We start from the raw sequence: 14,634 nt of genomic DNA, 5'->3' as shown, positions 1-14,634 counted from the left end.
TGACTAGGCGAAACTGAATTACAGATATCTGCAATGACGTCACAGAAAACGACATTCAACTCGTCACACATCTTAAATGACAATTGCAGATATCTGTAATTCAGTTTTGACTAGGCAGAATTAAAGTTAAAGATATCTCAAACGTCATTTGAGTGCGAATTATTGGGCATGACGTTTTAGATATCCAGAAATACGTAATTTCCAATTGCCGCCATAATCAAAGAAGAAGTGGGAATAAGAAAGGAGCAGTCATGGCGTTGGCTGTAATCGAAAAAATCACCAGAAAATGCCATGAAATTGAACGAGCCCTCACACAGGGGATTTGTGGAGAGAGAGAACGTCGTTCGATTGAAAGCTGTGAAAGAAATCTCGGAAGAATTGAAGATTTGCTATCACCAGAGACCAACAACGAACTCAAAAGCAGTTTGGCTGAACTGAAAAATCTAGTAGTCACACATTTCCAGGCTGGGGAAGACCGAAGTTTCTCTGTCGGGCGCATTCGTTCAGGTGTGTCCGTTTATCACTGCATTCATATATTAGGCTATAATATGCATTAGTTCGCTACGTAAAATAGTTGTGGCGACATAGTGGCGATAGTGTTTCCTACGGACATGCAGGTGCACGGTTCAGACCACGTCTGATTGTTTGTGAAAATACAAAAACAAGTTGCATGGGTCAGAGTCATGGAGTTTGCTCTATCGCTCCTGCATGGGTGACCCGATAACCGAGTGGTTATGGATTTTGTACATTGGTCAATAAAAAATAAACAAACAAAAAAACGAGTGGCATAGCCTACCACATGGAGTGTGCGAAATACGGGGGGGTCGGGGGGGCTGGGCACCCCCCGACTATCCCCTATCCCATGAGACCCCCTGAAAGCCTCAAAAGCAAAATTTGAGAGGGGTCTCAAATTTCGTATATATATATATATATATATATATATATGTATATTATTGTCACTAATGGTAATTTCAATGTGTTTAAGCTCACCATGTCCAGTATTCAGAATTTTAAACATTTATTCACAAATATGTTCTATTTTTTGCCAAGCAGCCAGCCAGTCCTGTGCGCGTATGCAAATTAGCCATGTGCGCCAAACAGAAGACGTAATGTTGAGAAGTCACACTAAAGAAATAAAAAACAATTGCTACTGGACAAAAATAACTATCAAAATGAAAAAGAGTGGAAAGTCCGCACACTTGCTCCCGTTCAGTGTTTTTAATGATTTTTCACCGTTGTAAAAGGAAGTTTTGTCAAATGTTTATTTCAGTTTGCAAAATTGTTAAGTGTGTGCATGTGTTTGTCATGTAGCCTATTAGACTGATTATCTTGGCTTGCATCCATGAAATATTGTAATGTAATAGGCCTACTGCATGAGAAAATTTAGATCGATATGGCGCAACAATCGGGGGAGATGGGGACCCCCCGAATATTGATGGGTATTTCGCACACTGATCCATGTGCTTATTTCAGCAATCATTAAATGTATTGGTCTTACTGTTATGTCCACTGACTGGTCACAGCAATAAATACAGTATTTTTGCAAATCCTCAAGCCTCTCCACACCCAGGGTAGCCTATTGGCCTATTCATTAACAATATGCAATTTCAATGCATGTTTGAGAATTGGTATGCTGATATATTGGCCTACTTTAAAGTATAATTAATAAACAGTCCAATGCTGCCTCAACACTTAAACCTTGTTGACTTTTTCTTTTTGTAGGGAGAACAGGCCGACCAGCTATTGATGTTACCAGAGAACAGATAGAATTTCTGCTGGCGCAAGGCAATACAATTGCAAAAACTGCTGAAATACTTGGGTGTTCCTCATCATTTCTGTACAAGAAGTCAAAGTTGATGGGTATACCTGTCAGAAGTATGCGGCCTGCAATAGATGATGGTGGACTAGAACAACATGTGAGGCAACTTCAGGGCCAATATCCTAATTCTGGAAATGAGGTAATTGGTGGTCTTTATTTTTAGCCTGTATTTAATTCACATTTGTGTGCCATTGTTTTTTGAATATCAAGAAAATGTAGATCTTTTCTTAAATGTGTTTCAGATTATTCGAGCCCTGTTGCGCACACGGGGTGTCTTTGTTACACGGTCCAGAGTGCGTGAGATGTTGACACGGGTGAATCCAACTGCTGCTGCAAGGAGATGGAGCCGGACAGTTGCAAGACGTGTTTATCATGTACCTTACCCCAACAGTTTGTGGCACATTGATGGGAACATGCGTCTGATAAGGTTATTATTACCAGACTTGTCATACTTACTACCAGACTTGTCAATATATTCTTTTATATTTTGAAGAGAACTTCAGCAAGTGAAAAACTGGAGTTCACAGCTATATTGTTTCAAGACTACTGTCAATAGTATTATAATTTCAAGTAATCATTTTATTTGTTTTTCAACCTTTCTAGATGGGGCTTTGTCACTCATGGTGCAATTGATGGATACTCCCGTCTGATTACTTACCTCAGCTGCAGCACAGACAATCGTTCCACAACAGTGCTTTCTCAGTTTTTGAAAGCAACCTGCCTCTACGCCCTACCATCAAGAGTTAGATCTGACCATGGTGGTGAAAACATCCTTGTGGCTTTATTCATGCATCTAGTTCAAGGACTTGAACACAGAGGTTTCATAACCGGACGATCAGTTCACAATCAGAGAATTGAACGCCTTTGGCGTGATGTATTTTTGCATGTGTTGCAGCACTTTTACCATATGTTCTACTCCTTAGAGGATTCAGAGGTTCTAAACCCAGATAATGATGTCCACAGACTATCACTGCATATTGTTTATCTTCCGGAGATCCAGAAAAGACTGGAGCAGTTTAGACAGGCCTGGAACCTCCATCCGTTGAGAACAGAAAATAATCGCACACCAACTCAACTCTGGACAGAGGGCATGCTCAGAAATATTGCCACAGACAGCACAGCTGTCAACAATGTGTTTGGGGAAAATCCCTACAGCGACCAAAACATTGAGGCCATCCTAGCGCAGTACGGAATTCAAACACTGCCTACACTTGACGAGGAAGAGTTCCCAGCTGCAAGGGTAGAGCCACCTCAACTCATCCTCACTCGGCAACAACAGACATCTGTGCACAATGCAATCCAACACTTTTCTGATCTGAAGATTAAATATCAGGCTTGCTGTACTGCAATTGTCAGTATTTTGCAAACTGATCAGGTATAGTCCAATTCCAAGCCCAGAGACATTTTATTGGTTGCATACATTATCCAGGATGTAGCTAATGCCGGGTGTGCCAGTCAAGACATTGGAAGTAGCAACAAGTGTTGTCATATGTCATATTGTAGGCCTATTGTTGGTTGACAAGCGCCGACACGCCCTGCCTGACTCTGTTTAGGCTACTCTGTGTAGGGGGATGGGCTGTATAGTTGCGTTACTGCTCCCATTGTGCTTGGTCAACATTGTACAATAAATAAATATACATTTGATGTCTAACTAATTTGCATGTCCTGCCCACAGGTGCCCAAGAGGCTGGCATCATGCATGGTCATACGTCTTCAAAACAAACGGAACAAATGTGTATTATTGCAAACGCTTGATCTAAAGTGATAAAGTCTTGTTAGTCCGAGTATTGATCAAAAGTCCATGTTTGTGTGAGAATGTTTCCATTCTGCCTAGAAGCCATTTATTCTTATGTCTATTAGGCCTTCTGCTATTGGGATGCTGATTTAAAGGATTTGTTAAATTATAGGCCCTGCATATAAATACACTCAACAATGCATCATTGTAGCACTGACCACTTTATTGAGAGTGCAGCAAGTGGGGATGACCACAGTAAAGAGAACAACAAGTGCCACAGAGGCAAGGAGCACTTGTAAGATTTGGACATAGAAAATATTTAAAAGTGCATGAAATTGGACATAACATTAACAGAGTACCACATCATTAAAAGTGAAGGTGCAAGTGCACTTGGCACTTGATGGCAGCTGTGGTTGATGCCCAACTAACAGGCATTGTGGCCTGTGTCGTGGGCCCAGCATTGGCAGAGTGGCAGAGGGTGGGCACAAATCTTGTGATGGGGTTGTGATTAGAACAACAAGTGCCAAGTTAAAGAGCACTTGTAAAACTAGAATGTAGAAAACAATTGGGAACAATAGAGGCATGCCCTCTAACAACCTGCACTGAACAATTTTAAAAACAAACACGGTAACATTATGCAAGACCAAAGGTCGGCGCTTGCAAAATTCCCTCCATCATATGTTTTTTAAACCATTCATAAGAAGAGTGCAGCGGCAGGCGTAGTGTAACAATACACGTGTTTGCTTCAGGGAAGATTCGGTTCTCTTCATGAATGAACTGTATTTGAGGAGGGTGTGGAAATCCCAGTGGAGGGACTACAGAGGCTCCAGACGAAAATTCCAAAACCCTCTCAAGGGTGACTGGACTGCATTCTCCTTCTGTAACACAAGAAAGTGGTGTGAAACGGTGATTAAGTGATGCCTTTCACACCTTGATAGAATTGGAGAAAAGTTAATTTAAAATAAATCAAATGTTTTCACATACAATATTGTTACTGGTAGAATAATTAGTATACCTTCTATGTCAATCAACCAGTCACGCCAGAAGCAGATTGTCATATTTTCTCGGTTTCTCCGGTTGCTGCCCTGCGCTGAGAAGTCTGGAACAAATAACTTGCACAGGTCCTTCGCCTGAAGGGGAATTTCCTCATTGACAAAGAAGTTGAAGAACACGGCCGGATTCTCCCTCATCTCTTTGAGTAATCCAAGGGTTTTTAACCCATCAGCAAACCTATGAAAACATGTGACAGTGTGAGTTGTCCTGGGCTAGTGAGTTTAATTTCTCGGACAGACAAGACAGGTGAGGCAATTACTTACTGGTCCAGGGCAGTCGCCAATCTGCCGTTGACAAAGAAGTCAGCAGCTGACTGGACAAGGGAGTCCTTCTCTTCCAGGCTGGACACATGTCTCAAGGCACCTATAATACTGAGACTATCTGCTGCCTCTGTTATTGCATTGTTTGCCTCTCTGACTGTTGTTGCATCCTGTATCTAAAAAGAAAAGACAAATCGACAGAAAGAAAGACAAAAAGAAAGAAAAGACAGAATGAAAGATAGTGAGTGGCACATAAAGACAAGGATAATTAAAATGTGCAGGAGTCTACAATCCAAACTCTGCCTACAAGGACACCTATCCTATATAAATTACATGTCAATAGTTGTACACTATGAAAGGAAGCATTTCATAAATAGAAAGTTAATAGAAAGCAACTGGAGGGCTGTGTCACAGTAGACTGTACATTCAATGTATAACACCTTTCTCCTTCTTACTTTCATCAACTGCTCCCTAAAAGTATGGTCGCCAACTTCATCGACCGTGGCCGGGGTCGTTTCTATTCCACAGATTTGCCGGAAAAGCCTTTCCGAGAAGAAATGCGGACCAACTCCTCCATGAATGATGCACACAGCTATCATTTTCCCCACCCAGGTGTACAGTTTACTCTGTAAAGCTAAAACGAACACGTAAAAAAACCACAATAAATCAAGACAGGAGAAATAAGGGAGTGCAATAATTTAAATAGGTTTCCGTGTATGCATTTCTAGAATTATGCCAGTTGAATGAAGACAGCCCCAAGAATTTGGGCTTCCTTACCTTGCGTATCAAGACGCAACTGCCGGTCTTTCTCATGTCCATCGAAGATGTTTGATTGGTGGACGGCCCTCATCAACAGCCTTAGGTACTCTCTGGTCGGGCCGCCTTCGTCAACTGCCCCTTCACCATTGTCATCTTCATCCACAAAGACAACATCCAGTCTTGCTTCAGGGTCGAAGGACTTCCGTTTAAACGCCCGCAGGCTACATGGTAAAACATTGTCCCTGCACACATTTATTTGGTTGCTTGTTGGAGAGAAGCAGTCATCTACTTTGCTGACCAGTTTTTTCAATATGGTCTGTAGATCAATCCTGCAACCAAAGAAGTTCATACATTTTATTCATATGCCAAATACGTACCATGTTTTCTAAGTTTTAACCACCTGCTTAAATGTTACAGGATATAGGCATCACACTGACTTTGGTTTAGTGCTAGTCCTTTTTATGGTATAGATACATACACCAAAAACATCAATGTCAAGTTAATGAGAAACACATACTCATCCACAGGTCCTCTAAGGTGATGTGTTGATACAGGAGACTGAGTTTGTGAAACCGTCTCCTCTTGTTCATCAAGATCAATGATTGGTTCCTGGACAGGTGAAGGAGGGAGTGATGGTTCTTCATCAGTCAGGATTTCTTGCGGTTGTGAGATCAGAGTGAGCGATGGCTGGATAGAGTTCTCAGATGGCAGAGGCTGGAGAGAGGGCTCAAACAGCAGTGAGTGGGTGGAGGTCACAGAGAGACTTGGCTGGGTTGAGGGCTCAGACTGGAGAGAGGGCACAGAGAGACTTTGCGGGGTTGAGGGCTCAGACTGGAGAGAGGGCACAGAGAGACTTTGCGGGGTTGAGGGCTCAGACAGCGACGACTGACCAGGAGATGTATGGTTTAGGGCATGAGCTCCATCATTTTGTTGACCTGAGAGAATTTCCTGAAGACAAACATACACAATACATGAGCTTGCACAAAACAAAACAATTTTCATTTGAGACAGGAAATACAATGCAATATACATTTACCTGTACATGGTGATTTGAAAACCAAAGTACGTAAAGAGTTGAGGATGGTTTTATGCCATGATCCATTATTGACCCGGCGGAACTGCTCTCAATTGATCTTGATGATGTGGCTTCTTGTACCACAAAGATTTCACTGGCACCATCATCTTGTCCCACAAAGTCAAACAAGGTCTAAAAATATGTGAAACAGTGTTACAGCAGTGACGTTTGACAACCCACTGTGACGACACTTGATATTTTCTCAAGCTGAACACACATCACCTGAATTGGCTCACACAAGCTGAATTTCCTCATGTTGAGGTGTCCATCTGGATATTTAAATTTGATCAACACCCCATCAGAGGGTACCTCACATGCAGATAGACGCTGATGTCTTGCTTCAATAGCCTGAAATGTTATTGGTCTCATTAAAAAGAAAATTCAAATTAATCTTCGGCTAGTTTATTCAAACGAATATTACAAACAAACCTTTTGACGCCTTTCCTCACAGGCCTGATAGGCTAGTTTCTTCCTCTCCTATTAAAAGACCACATTAAAATTATTTAGGCATTCTGTAATATCATGTAAAACATACAAAATAACAACTTGGAAATTTTACCTTCTCCTGATCCACCAACAAATTGTCATTATATTCCTGGTCTTGCTGGGCACGTATTGCTTGCCATTCTTGAAGAGCCTAAAGTAAAACATCAAAAATGGCATTTCTCACCAATCACCATCAAATAGGCCTACACATACTTAAAATAATAGATTCTTTAATGTCAAAATTTGTTACCCGATTTGCAACCACACTTTGAGCTTGGGTACTCTCAGCCAAAGGGGCGGTCTCATCTTGTACTGGAGCAATTGAGAGTGGTGGGAATGAAACCATGGATATGGCAGAGGATGTGGATGCCACCTGGCAGTACACAGAAAATCAAAACGTACAAAAACTGTTGGCCTGGGGAATGTAACTGCTCAGACATCACAGTATAATAAATACATATTAGAAAAAGACAAAAACACCGTTTATATCTGCCACTCATCAAGTGCATACTGATCTTAGATGTGCAATCATTTCAATATGGACCTGATCTGAAACCACATTTTCCTTAGCCACCTGTGAGGTCTCATCTGCTGCTGGAGCTGCAGAGAGTGGTGGGAATGAATTCTGGGACATGGCTGAGGGTGGTGAGGTTTCCTGAGGTCAGAGAGGGTAACTTCAGTTACAGGCAGACATTACAGTTAACACATTTGATTGTAGTACATTATTATTATTATTATAACTGTCAAGGTAAAAAAACATAAACAGCCTATTTCTAAGAACCTCAAAATAGGTTACAAAGGTGAAACTAACTTCAGCACTGTAGTATGATATAAATCCCTGTGTATATAATTCCATACCTGCAAGACAGTGGCTCGTGGCACGATGTAAAGTCTGCTTTTGCCAACAGCTGTTTTTAGTTCCCTCACAGAACGAACATTCAATATCTGGATTTTGCGTCCTTTGCCTGTTCTTGCCAATTCAAACCCAACCAAATTTAAGCTTATGTGAGGGTAGCTGTGACAAACAAAGCTGTTTAATTCCGCTAGACTCCAGTTCAACCCAATCTTCGAGTTTGTGCGGCTGTCTGCTGAATCTTGCACAGGTTTTCCTAAAAATGGAAATGTAAACATCAGTAAAATTGCTTCTAGTGGCAAAGTAACTCAGCCATTAGTTGCTAATACTATATTCCCGATATTTCAGGAATCCTCGCAAACTGTCCTTAGAGATCTTGCCCAGACTCCTACAATGTTCGCGAAGACAGTTTCAAAGACGATAAATTCCACAAATCAAGGCTTCCAAACTGTTGTCATATTTTCAGAGATAATCAGTGTTGCCAACCATTAAAGTAGACCTGTATGACTGTCACAGCTAACCTATGATAAGTTGTGCTTCTACAAAGTTTAAAGCTAAACAAAATTTGTATATGACTGAGATGAGGGAGCCTGGTTTCACTCCCAAGGGCATCACACAGTTGAGCCTCTGAGCATAATATGTGAAAGAACATTAACATATGATATATGGTGTAGCTGAGCCTCCGAATGCACCACCTAGAACCCACACTAACCATAACCACCATTGACTAACTTTAGATAGCTGATGCAAAATGATTCATTGGGAGATATTCCTCAACACTTTCAAAATGATGCCTTGGCATGAGAAAGTGTTGGAAGGGCATAGGTGTATTTATTAAAATGGCTACATGGAAACTTTTATGAAAATGCATTAAAGAGTAAACAGCTCTACAATATTTCTTTAAAACAAATGCTAAATGTATTTTAACATAATTAAATGTCTCCCAATACACAGTTTTACAAATGGGACCAGACAGGCTCAAGTTAGAATTAAAAAAGCTTGTTCCATAGTTTTCTTGGCAAGAAGGTTGGATAATAAGGTGTAAAAGTAAATAACACTCAATTCTTATGTGCTTCAATCTCACATTACCTAATCCAAGTTTAGCAAGTTCATCAAGTGTTTTTGTTGGGGGCAGAAAATCACTATCTGGCCCAGGAAGGAGGAAAAGCTTTGCTTGCCAAATAAGGTTTTCCCTGCGGCCACCAGATCCTCCTGTTAACACAAATACATAACTGTCAGTCACTCTTCGCTAAAATCTATATGAATAATATGGACAATAAGATACTAAATAAAACAAATAAAAAGTTCACATGAATGTACTGAGGGGTGTATGGCATGCAGGCAGAGAGGGACTGACCCTGTGATTCAGTGGGTGGTAAGGTGCTCTATTATAAAGGGCGTCATGGTTAGGCCTGTTTATACATAGCAGCAGGGTATTCTGAAAAACGGCGATATATAACCAGATTGGGAATCCCTGAGGTAGCAGCTGAATTAACGTTACACTTAAATACGTATGAGGCTGTGAATTATGCTGCAAATAACTTTATAGTAACGATAACGAAGCACGATAGTCAGTCCGGAAAAACAAGATAGGTTAACATATTAAACAGCTAACGTTACCTCGAACTTCTGCTAGCACATTCTGCTAGCTAGCAAATGGCCAAACTTACCCCGAACTCGTGGAACTTCCCGGCGAAATAGTCTTCTCGTTGAAGAAAGTAATCGGGAATCCTCATTGCTCGTTGCCAGCTCCTGCCTGGCACGGGCTGCAGCGTTAAAAAGACGGTTAAAAACCCCGACCCCCTCGACTGCCGGCTGCTGTGACATGGTACTAAACTGATCCGTGGACCGATGTAATCAGTGAACACAGGTGTATTGTGTGAATGATGATGAACGACAACGACCTGCTCCGCTCCCGTCTAAAGTGGGAGGCGGTCCTATAATTTGTCATTACAGATATCTGAAACGTAATTTCGCCTAGTCAAATCTCTAATTTAAGATATCTGTAATTCAATTTTGACTAGGCGGAATGAAAGTTACAGATATCTACAGCTTTAGATATCTCTAATCAAAATTAATTTCAAGATATCTATAACCTGATAATAGATATCTACAATTAAATTATGACTATTCCTAACTCCAGTTTGAGATATCTACAACGTCGTTTTGACTAGTCTTAACTCCAGTTAGAGATATCTACAATGTAATTTCGCCTAGTCAAAACTTAATTTAAGATATCTGAAAAGGGACATGTAGATATCTTGAATTGAGGTGAATTAAAGATATCTTGAACTGGAATTATGACTAGTCAGAATCAAATTGTAGATATCTCCAACTGGAATTACAGATATCTACAATTCAGTTGCAGATATCCGTAATTCACATAGTGGATATCCGCAATTGAATTGTAGATATCTGTAATGAGAAACCCCATAGACATGAATGGGAAAAATGACGTCATTTCTCCTAGGAGGAATGTCTTTGTGGATATCTGAAATGACAGTTGTGGATAGGAGGAATGTAGTTGCGGATATCCAAAATGTTCTCTTTGACTAGGCGAAACTGAATTGCAGATATCTGCAACACATATCCAGTCTAGCGAATTTATGTCAAATCGGCTTGCCATAGCCGTCCGCACCTGCGACGGACACCGGTCCGCGGTCCAAGAGAGAGGAAGCCCCCGCACCAGCGACGCCGTGAGGAGCCCCCCCCCCCCCCCCAAAAAAAAAAAAAACAACTTGAGGCGGGCCGCACACCAAGCCTCCGGCTGCGTGGAGGGGAGGGCGCCGGGGCGACTGCTCCCCCAGCCGCGGCATGCATAGTCTATGGCGGCATGTGCCCAGCGGTTTAAAAAAAAAATGCGTCGACGCATTTTATACGCGTCGACACATTTTCAGCGTCGACGTAATCGATGACGTCGACGAATCGCGGCAGCCCTATCTTTTCTCCAACACTTATATAGAAATGTATTATGCAGAGGCTGCAGAGTCCTGGGACTGCTGGGAAAATAAGCAAGACCAGAAGGCACAGCAATCCATAAGCTGTATTATTGGTTTTTAACTCTGATGTTCAGAGCCAGAGCACTAAGAACTGTATGGAAAAAGCTAGAACTGTATAAATCAGTGGAAGGTGAGGTGATGGAAATAACAATATACTCATGGTAGTAGGTGCACCACTGCTGATAGGCGCAAGTCCACATCAGAACATAGCAATGCTGCTGCAAATAACCACACAAAAATGTATTTATTTTGCAATTTTGAGATCTGAGCAAGAAAACTAGTGTCCTGTTTGGTCAAATTGTGTCTGTCCCATGTATAAAGTCACAGAGCAACATTTTATTCAAGGAAATGTGTAGTTGGAAGGTTATATATGTACTTTTGATTTGGTCTAAAATCATCCTTCACAGGTTACATTTGCCTGGTTCCTCAGCATTACACCCCCACAGTTTGAGGTTGATTGGATGAGCTGTTGTTGAAAAAACACTGACAGAAAGATTCCTCCATTCATTAACAGGACTTATGGTATTAAGTGTGTTTTCGAACACGCTGGTTGGTGTGTATCATCCAATCAACTCTCAAGGAGACATATGAAGCTCATACAGAGGTAAAAACTAAAAGCACCCTTTAAGCTTGTTTTAATCTATTGTTATCTATTTTAAACTCCACTTTCTATGATGTCACTGATGATGTAACTGCAGGACACCAATCTTGTAATCATCGGTTGGAGACATTATTCGAACAAAAGACGGGTCTGAGGACAGCAGAAAGGAAATAAATAACAGTCTTTTGCTTCATCGGTGCAATCACTCACCCACTCCAAGGTGGTTTCATGTGTAACACCATTTCTCTTCCCAGGAGTCTTGGTGAGTAGTTTGAGTAAAGTTTGAGATGGATGCCATGGAGTTTAAAAATGTGGTTAATTTTTCCTTTCTTTTAGTGAGACACAACAGTTGTAGGTAAGGAGGAGTGCGCTGTGCTGTCTGTTCCCGCCTTCACATTTCTAAACTCACTATGGACCTTGTGTCTCGGTTTAAGCTGCCAAGATGCTTAAAACAAAGCTTCTGGGTTCTGCCTCCAGAAAGAACAGAGGAGAGATAATGTGAGAGGTCCTGGTCTCTGAGGTGTTCAGGCTCCTCGCTGTTTGTTTCTTTGCTGTTGCTATTGGATATAAGTACTTCTATCTTCACCTCATTATTATACGACAGCTTTTTGGATCTTAGCCTGGGCCTATGATGGTAAACAACATATAGACCTGTGTGTTCTTTTTATATCTAGCGGAATTTAGTTAGAAGTCTGTCACCTATTTGCAATTCACTGCTATTAAGCGTAGTTTGATCCAATTATCGGCACAGCGATGTAAACAGCGATGTTGACAGGAAGACAGCAGAAGTCTTGAAGCCTCTCTCTGTGTCTATAACACAAACAAGCACACTGAGCACAAATACACACAGGCAAACACTACACGGTAATACAACAACAATCTGTATCTTACTTCCTGCTGTATTGAATCTAAGTGAGTTCTGACACCTGCTGCATGTTTGCTTCGCTCCAAATTAGCAGCTACACTGAAACAGTCACAATGTTGAACCTGCCCCTGAGTTTTATACACTGACAACGTACACAGTAAAGTCCTCATTTGTCAAAATGTGCAGCAGTGCGTGATTTTCCACCACAATAAAAAGATCTGGGGAAACAAGAAAATGGCTAAAAACAAACAAATTAAATGAAGCATAAAGGCATCAATTCTGAGCCTGCATCGTTGCTTTTGTTTTGATTCTTTTTTTTTGTGTGCTTTTTTTTAGCTGTGAATCGAAGCTGCTTGACAACACCAGAACGATGCAATACTGTGTTTGAGGAGAGGAGGAGATGTGCCCTAAACACCACTTAGCAATAAGGTCACCTTCCATTTTCATTACAATATAAGGCAAGTGTGTGCCAGACAGAGCTGCCGGCTTTTACACTGCGAGGTCATTAACAGCAGGACTGACGGTCAGATAATTTAACAGAGAGAAAAACAATGCAGAGCCGCAGACTCTCTGTGAGGGTTTCTGCAGGTTTAAGATACCGGCCGGCGAGCTAACCGGGCCGGTGGAGCCAGGCCGTGTAGCGAGCCTTTACGTCAATTCTGGTCGCAATCCCATTCTAGCATTTAGCGTATCGTTTCTGACATAGAGGAACCACAACAAATCGCGGGAGTTGTTTTTTTCCAGAGTTTTTGGGACGGAAGACATGCTAGATACCCAAATTAAACGTGTAGAAGCAATACAAAAGTGGAATTTTCATTATATGTGCCCTTTAAGACTTTTAAGAACATAATGTATGACATTTACAAATGTCGGATATGAAGGAATATCTCAGTCCTAGAATTAGTCACACTTTCCTTTGAGGATAAAATGAGAGAGTTACTCTCAGCAGGTATCCATACTCTTATCGAACCCACAGCCAAGCTCATAGTAGTTCACTTGCATGTTGGTTGTGTTTGTGGATTTATTACATCGTGCTAATATTTGTATTATTGCGACAGTACTCCAACTAACTGAGACATTTCAAATTATGGATTCTGACAAAACTTTTCTCTAAAAAATGTAATCCGGTTACCCTAACCATAACCATAAGTGTGAATGAAGTATAGTTAAATTAAAGTTAACATATTAAAGATGTACCTAAACATTATATTTGAACATATTTAAGAAATTTGAAGGCTTAACATTCTGATTACACAATTTCGGACATTTAAAGAATTGGTCAGATTCCACTGATACTCAACAGCTCTTGCTTGGAAGTGCGTTGACGTTATCACTATTACATAAATAAACATCTATTGGGATATTTATATGAATTGTTTTTGGTCTGAACACGATTTCTCATTGAGTGACACACTTGGATGTCATCAATCATTCTGTAATGTCATCAATGTCAGTACTGTTCAGGTATACACAGGGTACTCACAAGTACAAAACCACTAAAGAGCCTGTGTAGTTTGGACAATTGGCACCAGATTCAGCTCTGAAAGATGAAGTAAACTGGAAGGTAAATCTTACAGCTGTACAGTTGTGGACAGATACTGACTAAAGACTATATGCGTTTTCTGGAAATCTGACAAGCTTTAAACCTGAGCACTTTGAGCTGTGTGTCCAGGCAGCCAGAAAATGTTTCTCTATCTTGAGAAACGCCAAATGAACAGGCAGAAGACAAGTTTTACAGATGAGCCACTGACTTCACTGTAACTTAGTTTTTTCTCTGCTCATTTCACATAAATGAGCCGTCATCTGGCTCCTCCGCAGGCTGCCAGGGAGGAGTATGGATGACACAGGTATTTTCTGAAATATAATTCCTTGTCTGGTTTAAGTATATTGCTTTTGCGGCAGTGCTGACTTTGCAAACTCCAATTTATTGCCACCACACATGGTCTGCATAAACTAGAACCCTTTATTGCCCATTCAACTCGCCAGTTATTTCCTCTTACGAGAATTTTTCACCTCCGGCGAGCCAAACTGCTCAGGCAGTGAGAATAGGAAACACTCCAAAAGAAGAATTGGATTAACAATAGCTCGTGAAACTTATAGGAGTGAGCGAACGGTCAAAAGGAAATGGG

The 14,634-nt window shown here is 41.1% G+C and overlaps 2 protein-coding genes across 2 annotated transcripts; one reads left to right on the top strand and one right to left on the bottom strand.

Annotated features, from left to right (window-relative positions):
* The first annotated feature begins 1,697 nt into the window (after positions 1 to 1,697).
* On the top strand, positions 1,698 to 3,584 carry LOC133011384 (uncharacterized). Its single transcript, XM_061079116.1, has 4 exons — positions 1,698 to 1,958; positions 2,062 to 2,246; positions 2,423 to 3,059; positions 3,495 to 3,584. The coding sequence occupies exons 1-4, from the start codon at positions 1,857 to 1,859 to the stop codon at positions 3,582 to 3,584; spliced, it is 1,014 nt and encodes a 337-aa protein (XP_060935099.1). The 5' UTR covers positions 1,698 to 1,856.
* Positions 3,585 to 4,060: 476 nt separating this feature from the next.
* Positions 4,061 to 9,764, bottom strand: LOC133012029 (G2/M phase-specific E3 ubiquitin-protein ligase-like). The gene is made up of 15 exons (XM_061079993.1): positions 9,711 to 9,764; positions 9,130 to 9,252; positions 8,046 to 8,296; positions 7,732 to 7,842; positions 7,438 to 7,560; positions 7,261 to 7,338; positions 7,131 to 7,178; positions 6,924 to 7,049; positions 6,663 to 6,833; positions 6,144 to 6,574; positions 5,645 to 5,955; positions 5,323 to 5,501; positions 4,871 to 5,043; positions 4,570 to 4,784; positions 4,061 to 4,432 (listed from the first exon to the last, which is right to left on the bottom strand). Exons 4-15 carry the CDS (start codon positions 7,819 to 7,821, stop codon positions 4,188 to 4,190), a joined length of 2,190 nt encoding a protein of 729 aa, XP_060935976.1. The 5' UTR covers positions 7,822 to 7,842; positions 8,046 to 8,296; positions 9,130 to 9,252; positions 9,711 to 9,764; the 3' UTR covers positions 4,061 to 4,187.
* Between the last annotated feature and the right edge of the window lie 4,870 nt (positions 9,765 to 14,634).

The sequence above is a fragment of the Limanda limanda genome, chromosome 10 (assembly GCF_963576545.1).
Source record: "Limanda limanda chromosome 10, fLimLim1.1, whole genome shotgun sequence".
Lineage (NCBI taxonomy): Eukaryota > Metazoa > Chordata > Actinopteri > Pleuronectiformes > Pleuronectidae > Limanda > Limanda limanda.
The sequence above is the reverse complement of the archived record's forward strand: the minus strand, read 5'-3'. Positions and strand labels throughout refer to the sequence as shown.